Source organism: Plasmodium malariae (genome assembly GCF_900090045.1).
Source record: "Plasmodium malariae genome assembly, chromosome: 8".
NCBI lineage: Eukaryota > Apicomplexa > Aconoidasida > Haemosporida > Plasmodiidae > Plasmodium > Plasmodium malariae.
Window position 1 is genome coordinate 1,352,567 of NC_041782.1, and position 14,989 is coordinate 1,367,555.

Sequence of the window (14,989 nt, forward strand, 5' to 3'; positions counted from 1 at the left end):
TATATGAGCATAGGTATACGTAATATATGTATGTTCGTATGCATATATATATTTTAGGCTTCACTTCTTTACCTTGCTCCAGATTTTACATGTTAGTGTACATATATAATACAGAAAAAATTACCCAAAAAAAAAAAAAAAAAATTGAAATTATGTCGAACGAGTTTGCTAAAAAATTTTAGTTTCTAAAAAGTAAAAAGGTACATCCTCTTTATGCTTACCATGTAAGGCAAACAGTTAAGTAAAAAATGAAAAAAGAAAGTTAATATATAAAAGATACAAAATAAAACATAAAAGATACAAAATAAAGGATAAAAGATACAAAATAAAAGATAAAAAATACAAAATAAAAGATAAAAAAAGCACTGCTTTTTAAATTTAATTATTAACATGCTACACTGTTTAGCAAACTTAAAAATATAAATAAAAGAGTAAATACATAGAAGTAAAAGAAGAAAAAAAAAGTAAGAATAAAACATTGTACTATGTGAATTATGTTGAAAAATAAAAACTGCAACGTACAGAAACTACAATTCAAGTGTATAAACGATACATATATATATATATATATATATATATATATATATATACACATATATGTACACATGTTCATGTATGAGTGAATAATAGGTTTCCATTTTAGAAACACAAAAATGCTGACAAAAATGCACAAAAAATGAACAGTTCTGAATTTTTAATACATGTGAAAGAAAATAAAAATAAAATAAAATCGTAAAAAAGTTGCTCACTGTATATATATATATGAGTATATGTATATATATATGTATGTATATGTATATATGAATTAGCCTCGGAAGGTATAAAAAAATGGAAGGATTTAGAACAGCTGTTTTATTTATTATTATATATCTGTCTTTTTATTTGGCCCATTCAAAAATTGGTATGATCAAAATATATTGGTGGATATCGTGTGGGCTAATTTTAGTTAAATATCTCCCAGTACTATGTTATATATTTGTTCTCATCGTACTTATGCATACATATATATATATATATATATATGTAGATAAACTCTTGTGGGTGGATCATTTGCGAACTCTGTACATTTGATACTTTGATGCTGTAAATTTTATACTGCTCTTATCTAAACTTATTTTGTGTTATAATTTCATCCCCATTTTTTTTCCTTTTAGACAATTTTGATGATATTATAATTGTTGAAGAGCCAGATGAATCAACAAATGGAGATGTGAACTCAGCAAAAAATTCGGAGGGTAAAAAGAGGAAAAAGAAAAAGGATAAAGAAAAAATAAAGAAAAAAGAAAAGAAACAGTCGAAATGCCTTCCATTATTTACTATACTGCCAACTGCAGAAACAACTAAAATAATTAGATATAAACGTATATATATATATATGAATATGTATATATGTACCCATAGGAAGCTCTTAAAAATCAATGGGCTATAAAATAAAGACATTTGTTTACACCTTCCTTATCCGTGTGCCTCACTTTTTTTTTTTTTTTTTTTTATTTTCATTTCTAACATGTGCAGCTAAAAACGAAGGTAGTAACCGGAACGAGGTGCATGGAAGTATATTGTACTCATGGGTAGGAGAAAATGAAAAATTGTTTTACTTAAAAATAGTATTATTTATATGTGTATTAATTGTAACCATTGTTAATGGTTTGATAGGGAAGAAAACGAATAGAATGATTGCTCTCTATTGGTTAAGGTCATGTAAAGATATATTTTTAGAACAATTTGCAAAGTTAGGTAATGATAAATCCTTTTTATTAGAAAAATCTTATGATAATTATGATTTTTATTGTACTGGTAGAAAGAATTGTAATTATTATTTTGTTAACTTAAATTTATGTAAAAGGCAATGTTTATGGAGGTACTATATTTTAAATTATATAATCAAACAAAATGATACTATGAATATTGCTATCAATTTTGAAAAATTGGATAAAAATATTTTATGTGTTTATAAAAAACATCAGAAAAAAAATATTGAATATCGTTTCCCGAACTTAAATAAATACACAAAATTTTTGAGCAAAAAAGAGATAAAACAAGTGTATGAAATTAAAGGTGATTCATCTGAAATTGTTGATTTAGTTTTAAGTGGTAAAATATTAAATTTCTTAAATACTTACGATAAATATATAAATTATTTATGTATTACTGATATTCCATTATTTGATTGTGAAGATAAAACGAATGAAAAAAAAGACGAAAATGTTAAAGTTGAAAAGCATAAATTTTGTTTTTTAAATTTTGTTATTCCAAAACATGTGGAGGATTTACGTTTATTAATCAATTTTTCTATTTACATGATCGATGCATGTTACTGCATTGAGTTATCGGAAAGGGTTAGAGATCATGTTAAAAAAATAAGAAGTATTGTTGAAAAGGAGGATATACGAAAGAAACAAGAATTAAGAGAATTACAAGAAAAAAAAAAGGCAAAAAAAATACAAGAAGAAAAGGAAAGAATTGACAAAATGTCCGCCGACCAACAAAGGAAGTATGAGGAAAAGAAACAAAAAAAAAGTTTGAAAAAAATGAAGAAAATTAAAATTTTAAAAATGTGATCATTTGTTTTAATTTCGCACCCCTCGCTTTGTAATTTTTTACGTATTCATGTCGGACTGTATTCATATTTCTGTAACTCCATTTTGCATCCCTATTTTGTAGCTCTATTTTGTAGCCCTATTTTGTATCCCTATTTTGTATCCCTATTTTGTAGCTCTATTTTGTAGCCCTATTTTGTAGCCCTATTTTGTAGCCCTATTTTGTAGCCCTATTTTGTAGTTCTATTTTGTAGCTCTATTTTGTAGCTCCATTTTGTAACCCTTTTTTTTTACCTACCCTATTTTGCTTGTGGTACCGCACAGAAGCGGGTACACATAATCCTATATACAAAGACGTGCATACACAATTGTGCATACGCAAATGTGGGCACGTAATAAACATGTGTATATTAGCATATTTACTTCTCTTCAAATTGTCTTTTATTCTTAACATCCCTCTTTTTAATAATTAATATTTCCTCCTTTTGTTTTTATAAAAACTTTTTGAATTTTTTTTTTTATCTAATTTATATGCGTAAAAGGAGATGTAACTACATGCGCGATTGATGTATTTTACGGTTGTGTGGTGCGTATATTCATGCAATTTCGTTATATTGTTATTTCATTGTTTTGTTGTTTCGTTGTTTTGTAATATTATTTTTTTTATTATATTATTTTTTATTACATTATTTTTTATTACATTATTTTTTATTACCTTATTTTTTATTACATTATTTTTTTTTACTTTATTTTTTTTTATTGTTTTTTTTTCTTTTTGATATATTGCACATGATAAATACTAAAAAAAATTAATTCCTTAATTTATAATAAGATAAAATATAAGAAAAAAAAAAAAAAAAAAAAGAAAAGAAAAGAAAAGAAAAATTAAAAAAAAAGGTAATTTTAAAAACATGATTTATGTGTCCACTTAATTTGGCCTTGAGCATTTTCGTCAACGCAGAATAACTATATATGTATGCACTGTCAATTTGAGGTTATATATTACAAAAATTATGTGTTTCGGAGGTAAGACTCATCAACATATTTTATAATGTCGATGAAAGACTCGTCCAGTGAGCTCCTCCCTATCAAAAACCCATCCACAAAGGTGTTGTCAAGGAAATTCTAAAAGAGGACAAATATGAAGCTGTGGTATCGTATATATAATAAAGCGAAGTAACGATGGGACACACACATACAAAAGGGATAAAAAAAAAAAAATAATAAAATAAAATAAAAATATTTGTTGTACTTCACTTATGAAAGAATACCTTCATATTGTATTTTGTTATGGATCCACCGTAAACTATCTGCATTTCCTCGCTTATTTGTGCGTTTACCTCTTCAGCAATGTTTTTCTTTATATCTTGGAAAAGTGGACAGAAAAAACAAATTACGTAAAATGAAACGAAATAGAGTAAAATAAAATAACATAGTTGAATAAATGGACAAGGAGCGATGTAGCGAAATGGAGAAATAATAAATGGGGGTATGATTACACATATGAGTTCGCATGTCACTGCATATTGTTATAACTTTTTTTATGTAACACATTTTCCCTCTAATCAATAAATTTGTTCATCTTATTAATCATTTTTCATAATTTAAGCATACCCCAATAACAATTATTTATTACGTCAGATGATACAGGATTACCCGTTCCTACAGCGCAGCTGGGCTCCAAGGCGATGATTATATTTTTCATTTCGTCCTTTGAAATTTTCTTTTTGATAAACTTGAAAAGGGGTATATGCAAAAAAATTAAGTGAGCATGTGGACAAAGGAGTAAACAAAAAATTCAACAAATACCGTATTCGTTTTGTGAATATACATACATCTTATGTGTACTCGTGTACATATACTCGTGAACGCGGACAGGTAAACAATTATGCTTATAAATATAAATATATATAAATATAAATATATATAAATATAAATATATATAAATATAAATATATATAAATATAAATATATATAAATATAAATATATATAAATATAAACATAAATATAAATATAAATATAAACATAAATATAAATATATACATATAAGCGGGCATGTATACATGCATATGCGTATTTTTTTTCCCCTTTTAATGGGGCCTTACGGACAAAAGCTTCTTTATTTGCACGGAGTGGAAGCCAAACTTTTCATTTATGTAATCTTCACCAACACACAAAATCACTTTCAATTTTGAATTAATCGCATTGTATACTTTTAATACTGTTTGCTCAAGGGTCTCTCCGTTGTTTCCAAATCCTCTCTTTCTTTCACTGTGTCCTATTATAGTGTACCTACTTCCAAATTCATGTATTAATGTAGCTGTTGTTTCACCTGTATAAGCACCTAAACCGTTTACTAAACTTACGTCTTGTGAACATGTATATATTTTTGAATTGTTTTCCTTAATCTTTTCAAGTAGGTAAGGAATAAATAATAAATTAAGAGATAAAATTAAATCTATTCTATTGGAATATTTAATTTTTGTTAAAATATCAATTAATCTATAAGCTTGTTCTTTTAACAGATAACATTTCCAGTTACCTATAATAATTTTTTTTTTATTTTTTTTTTTTTCTCTCTCACTATTAATATTATTATTAATATATGATACATATATTTTACTTAACTGTTTGTGGAAATTATTTTTTAAATTTATGTTATTTAATTTGTTGTATGCATTTTGTGTAGTATATTTTCTCTTTTTTAATAATAGCCTTGATGAAATAAAAAAAAAAAATTTCTTTCTTATATCAAGTGTGACAGGTAAATCCTTTCGTGAAGAATAATTAAATTTAATGAATTTCAAATTTAGCAAATACACACATAACAAAGCAAGTATTTTTGCCATTTTAAAAGGAAGGAGAAAGATGTGTTAGTTAATGGTAAAGGACCGGGGTGGCGGGCATTTTGTGTGCTTATCTGTAGGAAGCATATATGCATTTAAGTATGCACGTATGCAATAATGTACGTAGGTATGTATGCATTCATATATATACATGTATACGTATTAGAACCGCGGAAGACCAAAACAAAGCATTTTTCTTGTTATACGCGAAGCGTAAAACATTATGTTTGCAGGATAGTAAAATCAAATGATATGTAAAAACGATTTAAAAAAAAAAAAAAAATGGCTCGAAAATATATGCACAAAAGTAATGCCAAATATCTACAAAGAGGTTCGCAAAAGGCATCTCAAAAATATGTGCAAAAATGGGGTACAAAAAAAGTAGGTGGTGGATGTATATTCAAAGTGTCTCCTATAATTAACGACTTACACTAGATTGTATCATTTTTACATTAGCTGGGTGAAATAATTTTTTTTATTTTTTATAAAAAAACTTAACTCAGATATAACTCAACACAATCTAATAAAAACAAGTTAAATAATTATTTGTTCAATTTATTTTATGTATGCCATCTCATAGTGAAGGAGAAAAGCACACATACGTGCGTATATACATACGTACATGTGTACATATATGCTTACATGTGTACATATATGCTTACATGTGTACATATATGCTTACATGCGTACATATGTGCTTACATACTCGATTACATACCGCATACACGATTACATACCAGTAGCTTCATACATATATGCATATCTCATTACATACATACACAGAATAATTAAAAGCTATCGAAACGGCTATGTTCATGTAGCATAAATACCTTAAGTAGGAACACTAATGCGTTTTAAGTAATATATACTAGGTATAACTAAAACGTAAATATATTTTCAAAATGTATACAAAATGTACGTACTACTTACATTTATTATTCTATGTACAATTATAAATTATACTATTTAATATAGCATAATATAATATGTAAATTTTTTTTAACAAAAATTATTACAAGTATAAAAATAAAAATGATTTATAAGGAGAATTTTGCTAGGTGTATTGCAATATTATATGAGGTTGTTATATTACTTTTGTTTTTCTATAGTTCTTTAAATGTTCACAAAGGGGAAAGTATAGTTAGTTTTTCATATTTTTATGAAAGATCCATATAAAAATGTACTCAAAAATAGCACAAGTTTTAGGATTTACCTAGGCACAACAAAGTGGGAAGGCCCTATCCTTTTAGGTTACATGGATGTATGAGTGCATATATGTGTGCGGTTATGTATGTATGTATGCACATGCATTTATATTTATGTGTGCTCAGGTACTCATTTGAATATATATGGACATGACGCAATTCTTCACGCGCTTATGTTCAAAACAACATGATGTTCATGATTTTACGCAATTTTTAATGGTCTTATAAAGGCAGAACAATGTACACACAGTAAATGTTTTTATGAAATTCTATTTTCACAAATTAAAATTCGAATTAAAGTTTTAAGAAAAAAAAAAAAAAAAAAAAAAAAAGACACTTTTTCTGTACATTTTATATTCTTATTTTTTTGTATTCTCTAACACTTGACAAACCAAGCATGGCGTTCCTCTGTTATAGTAAAAAAAATTATATATGTTTCTGGCCATTTCTTCTTACATAAAACTCCTATTTTTTTTCAAACTTTTCACCTAAGGATAGGAATAGAACATATTAATGTTCCTCATCTTTTTCGTATTTGTATATATTACTGCTTTATATTTTTGCAATTTTACGCATTTTGCTACAGCTCAGCTGGGTATTTTCTTTTTTTTTATTTACTAGAGTGCTAATGCTTGCAATGTAACTATATACACAAATAAAATAAAATAAAATAAAACATCTTGTACGTAACAACTCTTTTTTTTTTCTTTTATTTTTACAAAATTAAAAAAAAAAAAAAAAAAAAAAAAAAAAAAAAGCACGTAAATAAATAAGAAACATAAGAATAACAAATATATTCATACGTTAATTACGCAAGTGTATTTTTTAAAGAAAAGAAATAAAATAAATAAGCAGTCTTTAATGGTAAAAATTAAAAATACTGAACGAATGAATGTGTGAAGTGGACGTGACAAAAAAAAGAAAATATGTAAACGGATTACTAAAAAATCTATTTAATTTATTTATATAATAAGGGGGGGGGGGAAAAACAAAAAAAAAAAAACTCATAAATGATGATATTTTATTAATGTTATAAAATGTGTGTGCACATCTTATTCAATTTCTTCATAGTGTGTTAATTAAATTATAAAATGAGTATTTGTTTCATTCTTTTTTACTTTCGTGAGGCTCCTTTTTATTCGTTTTTTATTCTTTTCGTTATTTATTTATATATTTATATATATATTTATTAAATAATTCGTTCATTCATTTATTCATTCATTCATATTACTTTCATAGTTCGAACTCTCTGGTAAGTTTCTCGTTGCATTCTTTGCATTTTATGGTAATTGTTGCACAGAATTTATTATGTTCATGCTTTAAAATGTCTGTATTTACTGCTTTATTTATTATTTTTTTTTTTTCATGGGGCCTAATTTTATCATTTAACGATGTGAAAATTTCAAAATGATAATCAGTCATAGTAGGATCAACTGTACTGCGTTTATTTGAGTCATAAAAACTTTGAGTAGGTATTTCACTTTTTAATGAAGATCTTCTACTCCTTCTATATTCTTTCCTTGCATTTATTTCTTTGTCATTCATGTAGTTACTCTTGTATAGTTTAGTTAAGCTATCCCCATTATGATAATCCATCTTAAACCTCCAGTCACTAGCCACTACTTAGTAGTTACTTTGTACTAGTTACAATTAGTTAATTAGTGACTGTTGTTTATTTAGTAGTTTTTTTGTATTTACTGTTGTGTATTATTAAATGTTAATTATTATTAAATGTTAATCATTAAATGTTAATCATTAAATGTTAATCATTAAATGTTAATCATTAAATGTTAATCATTAAATGTTAATCATTAAATGTTAATCATTAAATGTTAATCATTAAATGTTAATCATTAAATGTTAATCATTAAATGTTAATCATTAAATGTTAATCATTAAATGTTAATTAATAAATTTTAATTGTTAAATTTTAATTGTTAAATTTTATCTATTAATTTATATCTAATAATTTATATCTATTAATTTATATCTATTAATTTATATCTATTAATTTATATCTATTAATTTATATCTATTAATTTTTAATTTTTTTTCTCCCCCACTGATTTTTAAATAAAAGCGGGTAAAACCGACATAAACGTGTATCCGTGCGTACGAAGAATGGGCTTTAGTAAAAGTGTACTGGAACTTATTTGAAGCCTTATTCTTTACAACACTCTCCTGCAGCGTTGTTGTGTGTGTATGTATACATAATTATGTATATATATATGTATACCTATGCATACACATTTACACTCATATATAATATATATACACAGATTTGCTTTTTTGTTCTTTTCACATTTCTATTTCGACCAAGACAATAGCTTATTTCTAAATTCGTTTCGTTGCAATTTTGCACGAAAACAAAAAAAAAAAAAAATTAAGAAAAATTTCACGCATACGTGTGTTTATATACATACGCATATATTTATATGAACATGCATATAGGCGTACATGGCAAAATGAATAAATCTTATGCACAATGGGAAACATATATCCACTGGTAACGGCTAGGTTGTTAAAAAAAAAAAAAAATCGTCAAAAAAAGAAAAATGAGCTCCTTAGATATGTTCCTTCGATTTTATACGTAATTGTACGAAGAGTTTCCTAGGTTAACATCTAATGTTGTTGCATGTAAATGTACATATATACATATATATATATATATATATATTTAAGTGTGTGTGCGTGTGCACGTGTTATTATATACATACAGTTTGCTATACACTCTTATATTTGCCATTATACTGAAACCTCCAGGCATAAATAAATAATAAAATTTTTTAATTTGCCTATTATTCAATTTTTTTTTTAAGGCACTGAAATGTTTTTCTATAAAAAAATAAACATTGGTACAGGTGTAACAAAAAAAAAATAAAAAAGAATATGCGTTTGTGTAACCTTCAAAATGATTAAGTTGTCAAAGCAAAAAACGCTTTATAATTATTTGAATTATACAAACGGCAACGATATTTTTGTAAAAAAAAAAAAAAAAAAAAAAAAAGCTTAAACTTATTTCTTTAAAATTTAATTATACAACTTATATGAAAACCTTGCAAAGGGACCTGCAAGTTACCAGTCCTCTTGTTAACAAAACAGTGTTATCCTCCAAATATGAACATTTTAAAGTATGTTAACATTTCCATGTAAAATCGAGGAGCTATATTTTTATTACCTGGAAAAAGTTATATTTAATTTTTTTTTCTCTTTTTAGTTTTCACTTTGCAATATTATATATGTACCCTTTCTTAGTTGTCCCTCTTATATATAGTTTTATATTTTTCTATTTAAGGGTTTTTCTTTTTTGAAATTAAAAAAAAAACAATTAAAAAAATTAAGCGGCAAAACAAAATAGTCTCATGTGAGATAATATACGAGCAAAATATAGCTTACATAAGGTTAAAAAAAAATGCGCTCCTTCGCCTCTTTTTATTCTCCTTATATGAAGGATGCACCTTTAAGAACGATTAATCCATTATGGGTATTAATGAGGAATCTAAAAAAAAAAAAAAAAAAAAATCTTATTTTTGTCGTTTTTTCTAAAAATAACATACATGTGTATATGTATACAGTAATGAATATCTATACAGTGTTGTATACCTATACAGATATGTATATCTATGCAATTACGTATATCTATGTAGTTACGTATATCTATGTAGTTACGTATATCTATGTAGTTACGTATATCTATGCAGTTTAGTACATATCTGTACAGTTTAGTATATATCTGTACAGTTATGTATATGTACATAGAGATGACCTGTACAATTAACCAAGCAAAAGTTTTATATATGAATAAAGAAACTTCGAATATTTAAGCTTGTGCATCCCCCTTAAATTTCATAAAAAATAAATAACTTAATGCAAGATGTTATAAGTATGGCCATTTCTTCTATAAAGAGAAGGAATAAGCTAATAGATTCATTAAAAAAAAAATAAAAAAAAAATAAAAAATAATAAAAAAGAAAAAATAATAAAAAAGAAAAAATAATAAAAAGTCGCTGTTTTTTATATTACTCGATCGCATTTAAAGTGTGGATCATCCTTAACTTGCATAAAGAAAAAAGAAAAAAATCAAAAAAAAAAAAAAAATGCAGAAGGAAAAACTTATAAATAACCAAATAAAATAAAACAAACGAACGATTACTATAATAAGAGGTACTATACTATGCGAGAAAGAAGGACATCGTTGAGCCATATTAAAACACCGCTCACTTAAATTTAACGTACAAAGAGAAACCCTTATATATATATATATATATATATATATATATTTATATTTATTTATTTATTTACATATATATATGTCCGTTAAGCATATCGGAAAAGAAGGTTTCGCACATATATCTCTTGTACATATCTCCCTCACCTCCAAAGTGCTAAAAATTTTGCGCAAATATATATTTGTTTATACGCACCCGTTTGCTTGTGTCAGTGTTTGATATACACTTTGATTTTCTGCTCTGCTTCAACAAATTTGACCGTAAAAAAGAGACCATTTTAAAGGCTGAATTATTAATGGCATGTGCACGAATACATGCTCATGTGCGTATGTCCACCCCCCGTAGAGACGAAAAGGTAAAACGTTATCTGCTAACAGTACGTATATTAGAGCATGGAAAGAATGAACTATTTCAGCAAAACGAAGATAATTATAAAGGTGCTGGGGGCTGGGCAAACAGTGGGTAGATCATGCGTTATAGTGGAGTTAGAAAATAGACGGGTAATGTTTGACTGCGGCTCACATTTAGGATATAAAGACGAAAGAAAATACCCTAATTTTAACTTACTAGTAAAGGATGACAATTATGATATTACTGGCAGTAACTTTAGTAGGAGCAATAATAGAAGTAGTAATAATAGAAATAGTAATAATAGCAATAGTAATAATAGCAATAGTAATAATAGCAATAGGAATAGTAATAATATCAACAGTCAGTGGAATGTGGGGGAAAAAAATTTGGGAGAAGCAGACGCGTATGATATTCTGAACACTGAGGTCAATATAAGTATAGTGAATAGTAGCATTTCAGATAAAGAGAAATTGATAAATAATTTGAAGAGAATAAATGAAATAATCGATTGTGTAATAATCAGTCATTTTCATATGGATCATATAGGTGCATTACCCTTTTTTACTGAAATTTTAAAATATAAAGGTACAATTATTATGAGTTACCCTACAAAAGCACTTAGCCCAATTTTATTACTAGATAGTTGTAAACTAGCTGATATGAAATGGGAGAAAAAAAATTTCGAGAGACAAATAAAAATGTTAAATGAAAAATCAGATGAATTATTAAATTATAATATTAATTGTTTAAAAAAAGATCCATGGAATATTAATGAAGATAATATTTATAGTTGTATTAGCAAAGTAGTTGGACTTCAAATTAATGAAACATATGAATTAGGGAATTTATCTATTACTCCTTATTATGCGGGTCATGTATTAGGGGCTTGTATATATAAATTAGAATCGAACAATTTTAGTATAATTTATACTGGAGATTATAATACTGTACCTGATAAGCATCTTGGTAGTACTAAAATTCCTTCCTTAACACCAGAAGTATTTATATCTGAGTCAACATATGCAACATATGTTAGACCAACAAGAAAAGCTTCTGAATTAGAATTATGTAATTTAGTACATGAATGTGTTCATAAAGGTGGTAAGGTATTAATTCCTGTATTTGCCATTGGAAGAGCTCAAGAGTTATCTATTCTTTTAGATGATTATTGGAAAAAAATGAAAATTAATTATCCAATATATTTTGGTTGTGGTTTAACAGAAAATGCTAATAAGTACTATAAAATATATTCATCTTGGGTTAGTAGTAGCTGTTGTGTTCCTATGGAAAAAAGAAATCTTTTCAATTTTGCCAATATTTCTCCATTTGTTAATACATATTTAAATGAAAATAGACCAATGGTTCTATTTGCTACTCCTGGTATGTTACATACAGGATTATCATTAAAAGCTTTTAAAGCCTGGTCAGGAAATTCTAAAAACTTAGTTATTTTACCAGGATATTGTGTACAAGGAACAGTTGGTCATAAATTAATTATGGGGGAGAAAAAAATTGTATTAGATCCAACCACCATTATTAATGTTGCTTGTAAAATTATTTATTTATCCTTCTCAGCCCATGCAGATTCGCTTGGAATACAACAACTTATAAAACATGTCTTACCCAAAAATGTAATATTCGTTCATGGAGAAAAAAATGGAATGGAAAAATTGTCTAAACAAATTTCAAGTCATTATTATATTAATTCTATATGCCCTTCCTTAGGTCAACATTGTGAGTTTGATTTTTGCAAAGATAATATACAATTTCTGTATATGCATTATAGCGATTATAAAAAAATACTTCACAAAATTAATCTGCATATAGAAGAGGCTTCGTCCATTCCGTTAGCGCAAAATAAAGATAACTTGAACAAAGAGGAGCAGCTTAGTCTAGATCTGGCATCTTGTTCAAACACCTGTATGATCCCCTTCACAACTTACATTTTTTATCTCTCCATTCGTCAAAAGCCTTTCCTTTTGTTCTTTTCCAAAAGGGTCCTTTTGCTCTATTTGAAGAAGAGGTCTTTTCCCATAGCCTTTTGTCGGAACGGCCGGACGTTCACATCCGAACGTTTGTTTGGCAAACGCGATGGAGGACTACCAGGAGGGATATCAAGCGGCATGGCAGGCGAAGTACCAAATGATATGCAAAGAGGAAGCATCAGGGCGCCAAGTAATGCGAACCAACAAAAAACCGGAAAATTTGTAACCCCAAAAGGAAACCCATTAACAAATGATGAGAACTACAATTCAAATGAAAGAGGTAATAGTAATAAGAACATATTGAGCAGCACAATATTAAATTGTAAGAGCGATGATAATATATTATTGTTAGATCTTCCATGTACGCAAGATGAGGATGTTACTACTATAACTCCTGGTAGTCAAGCAGGCAAAAGGAAGTATACCGAAATTTGTGATAATGATAAATGGTTAGAAAGAGACCATTTAAAAAAAAAAAATACAATGAAGATCATAAAGAAGGAAATAGCAGATATATCTGATGCTAATAATATGAAGTATTTACCTAATGAACCAAGTTATGCAGGTAGTAACAAATCCGAGCTGAACTATCTAATGCGTGAAAATGATAAGAGCATATATGATTATAATGAAAAGCATGTTCATTATTCCTTTAGTAAAAAGGATGTAAATTCTATCCGTTATGAAGGATCTGTAGGGGAAATTGAAAAAGATGTGGGTAAGGAAGCAGAGTATGGCATGAATAAAGGGGAACACACCATCATGGACGATACTAGTATAGCTGAAAGCGATAACGGGTGTGATAACCGCAGTGATGGTGAAAGTTGGGATGGCGAAAACCCATTTTATAAGTATGATTTAGGTAAATCGAAAAGAAGGTACAACATTGAGAGGAATGAAGACAAGGTTATTTTGCCATTGTTGAACTTAAGATTTAAAGAGAGTGTAAGCATAAGCTATGAGCGCTTTTACAATTTTGTTATTACCTTTTTTCAAGAAATACTGAACAGTAAGAATAAAAATAATGTTCTTCATTTTGGAAAGAGCGTTATCATAAAAAATGTTAAGTGCAATGATACGTATTTTTTCCTTTTGTCATTTCATTCATTGAGAGCAATTCATGATGGAGAGAATTTACTGCTAATGCAGTGGTCCTATATTGACGATGCGCCCGAGTCTGTTATTCGGAAGTTTATAAACTCTGTTCATAGTTATAATGAAAGGAAGTGAACATATATATATGTGTGTGTATGTGGGCATCTTTATATGTCTGTAACAGTACGAACGTGTTTATTTGTTTCTCCTATTCGGTAAAAATATCGCACTTAACTTTAAAAAAGTCTAGGGAACAAGCACATGCAACAATTAAAAATTTTCTAATTTTGAATGAACATCAAAAAGAAAAAGTGCCGCATCCTTGTGTATGTTTTTCAAAGCAGTAAACATATTTATTTGATGAATAAGGTTTTTATGTTTTTTTAAACATGCATAAATAAATTAATCATTTTTTATACCATGCATATATAAGACCCTTGCAGTTGCGAAGTTGAATTTAAAGTTTTATTGTCAAACGTTTTTTTAGTTTAACTGTATTCTCCTGTGTACAATTTTATGCTCCGTTTTTATGCTCTTTTTTTTCTTTTCTTTTCTTTTTTTTTTTTTGTTTTGAGGAATTAAAAATAGCTACCTCATTGCCTGAATGGCAATGAAAAAGGTTTTCAAAATTAAACACAATGAGACGTTTTTCGAAACATAAAAATGAGCAGGATGTATCACCAAATATATTAAAAATGCATGGATGTAAAAATAGGTATTAAAAGAATTACTCACAA

The 14,989-nt window shown here is 27.2% G+C and overlaps 4 protein-coding genes across 4 annotated transcripts; 2 read left to right on the forward strand and 2 right to left on the reverse strand.

Annotated features, from left to right (window-relative positions):
- Nucleotides 1–828: 828 nt before the first annotated feature.
- PmUG01_08037200 (conserved protein, unknown function) lies at nt 829–2,561 on the forward strand (the record flags this gene model as incomplete). Its single annotated transcript, XM_029004539.1, has 3 exons — nt 829–901; nt 1,155–1,235; nt 1,516–2,561. The coding sequence occupies 3 exons, from the start codon at nt 829–831 to the stop codon at nt 2,559–2,561; spliced, it is 1,200 nt and encodes a 399-aa protein (XP_028861218.1).
- A 990-nt stretch (nt 2,562–3,551) lies between these two features.
- On the reverse strand, nt 3,552–5,390 carry PmUG01_08037300 (triosephosphate isomerase, putative; the record flags this gene model as incomplete). The annotated part of the gene is made up of 4 exons (XM_029004540.1): nt 3,552–3,665; nt 3,812–3,906; nt 4,155–4,275; nt 4,647–5,390. 4 exons carry the CDS (start codon nt 5,388–5,390, stop codon nt 3,552–3,554), a joined length of 1,074 nt encoding a protein of 357 aa, XP_028861219.1.
- Nucleotides 5,391–7,825: 2,435 nt separating this feature from the next.
- On the reverse strand, nt 7,826–8,188 carry PmUG01_08037400 (trophozoite stage antigen, putative; the record flags this gene model as incomplete). Its single annotated transcript, XM_029004541.1, has 1 exon — nt 7,826–8,188. The coding sequence occupies one exon, from the start codon at nt 8,186–8,188 to the stop codon at nt 7,826–7,828; it is 363 nt and encodes a 120-aa protein (XP_028861220.1).
- Nucleotides 8,189–11,222: 3,034 nt separating this feature from the next.
- On the forward strand, nt 11,223–14,387 carry PmUG01_08037500 (cleavage and polyadenylation specificity factor, putative; the record flags this gene model as incomplete). Its single annotated transcript, XM_029004542.1, has 1 exon — nt 11,223–14,387. One exon carries the CDS (start codon nt 11,223–11,225, stop codon nt 14,385–14,387), a length of 3,165 nt encoding a protein of 1,054 aa, XP_028861221.1.
- Between the last annotated feature and the right edge of the window lie 602 nt (nt 14,388–14,989).